The following is a 1,512-nucleotide window of genomic DNA, read 5'->3' on the forward strand; positions in this document are numbered from 1 at the left end:
AATCGAAAGCTATTAAAATTCTTTAGCAAACAGCTGTTCCATTAGACTTCCTTCCCACTACCAAACAACGTTGTTAGATATGACCCCTTCTTCCATCAAATAGCATTAGATATGAGACACTTTTAATGAGGCTTATGATATTCTGTCTTTAAAGATCTCTCTTCCAGTGCACTAAATTAGAACATGGGATTGGTATTTAAAAGAAAATCATGCCGGACACTATTTTAACAGTGCTAATTAACAAAATCCTTGTTCTCATTGTTGCTACATTCTAGTACAGGAAGAAAACAAATAAATAAAACAAGATTATATCAGACAACAAAAAGGCTATGGAGAAAAAACATTGATGTGATAGAGTGACTGATTACTTCAGATTTGAGTACTTTAAAGAAGTAAGGCAACTTGAGTTACTCTGAGATATCTGAGCTGTGACCTGAATGACAAAAGAAAGCAGTTATGGAAATATCTGAGGAAAGAGCATTTCTTTTTTTTTTTTTAACTGCAAAAAAAAGGCTACATCCTTATTGAAATAAAATAATCCAGTGAGTGTGTCTGAGAAAGCCCAAATCAGTTGGTTAGGGCAATAAGAGCCTCTACCACGTTGCCCATGTGTTCCCTCAAGCTCCGTTCTGCTACTGCTCTTGAGATCTCCATCTCTGTCATTATCAGCTCCAGATCTTCCTTCTTAATGGTGACTTTGGCCAGTTCCTTCTCCCGCTCCTGTTTGGCTTTCGGCTCCCGGGACCGTCTGTCTCCAATCATTGACATGGCCATCTCCAGGTTGGAACTCTGGATCTCCTTCTCCTCCGCGTAGTCGGTGACTCTCTCCAGGTCCGCCGCACCACTGTCATGCTTCCGTGGCTTCTTGGGAGGCCGCTCCGGGCCGCTGGTCTCGGTCTCCAACTCCAGCTCCACATCCCCCTCAGTAGCCATATCAATCCCCGGAAAGAGCATTTCTGACTGAGGAAATAGTTGGTTCAGTGGCTCTGAGGAGGAATGAATTTGGCATGTTCCGGAAACAGAGAATGGAGAGTTCAAAATGATGACAAAGATGCAATGCATGGGAGAGATCCCATGACACCTTGCAAGCCAGGGTAAGGAGTATGGATCTTCTTCTATGTGAGACTGGAAGTTTTTGAAAGGTTTTAAGCAAGGGAGTGACGAATCTGATTTACATTTTATAATGATGACTCTAGCTGCTGAGCAGAGATTAAATTTTGATAGGGCAAGAGGAAAAGTAGGAGGCTCATAAAGAATTCTAGTCATGAAAAGATGGTGGCTTGGACCAGCTGGTGTAGCGGAGACAGAAGTGGACAGATGTGAAATGTGTTTTGAAAGAAGGAAGAATCAAATGGATTGGGTGTGGGGGTAGGGGAGGGACAGAAAGAGAAAAGAAAGAATCAGCCAAAACTTCCATGTTTTGGTTTTAACAAAAATGAGATTGGTAGGGTTGCCTGGGTGGCTCAGCCGGTTAAGTGTCTGCCTTCAGCTTGTCTTGATCCTGGCATTCTG

General features: G+C 42.6%; 1 protein-coding gene across 1 annotated transcript; it reads right to left on the reverse strand.

Moving 5' to 3' along the window:
* Positions 1–480: 480 nt before the first annotated feature.
* On the reverse strand, positions 481–937 carry LOC112825478 (huntingtin-interacting protein K-like). Its single transcript, XM_025873545.2, has one exon. The coding sequence runs from the start codon at positions 931–933 to the stop codon at positions 568–570; it is 366 nt and encodes a 121-aa protein (XP_025729330.2). The 5' UTR covers positions 934–937; the 3' UTR covers positions 481–567.
* Positions 938–1,512: the final 575 nt, after the last annotated feature.

The sequence above is a fragment of the Callorhinus ursinus genome, unplaced genomic scaffold (genome assembly GCF_003265705.2).
Source record: "Callorhinus ursinus isolate GAN/ISIS: 27379988/994484 unplaced genomic scaffold, GSC_fseal_2.0 scaffold4, whole genome shotgun sequence".
Classification (NCBI taxonomy): Eukaryota; Metazoa; Chordata; class Mammalia; order Carnivora; family Otariidae; genus Callorhinus; species Callorhinus ursinus.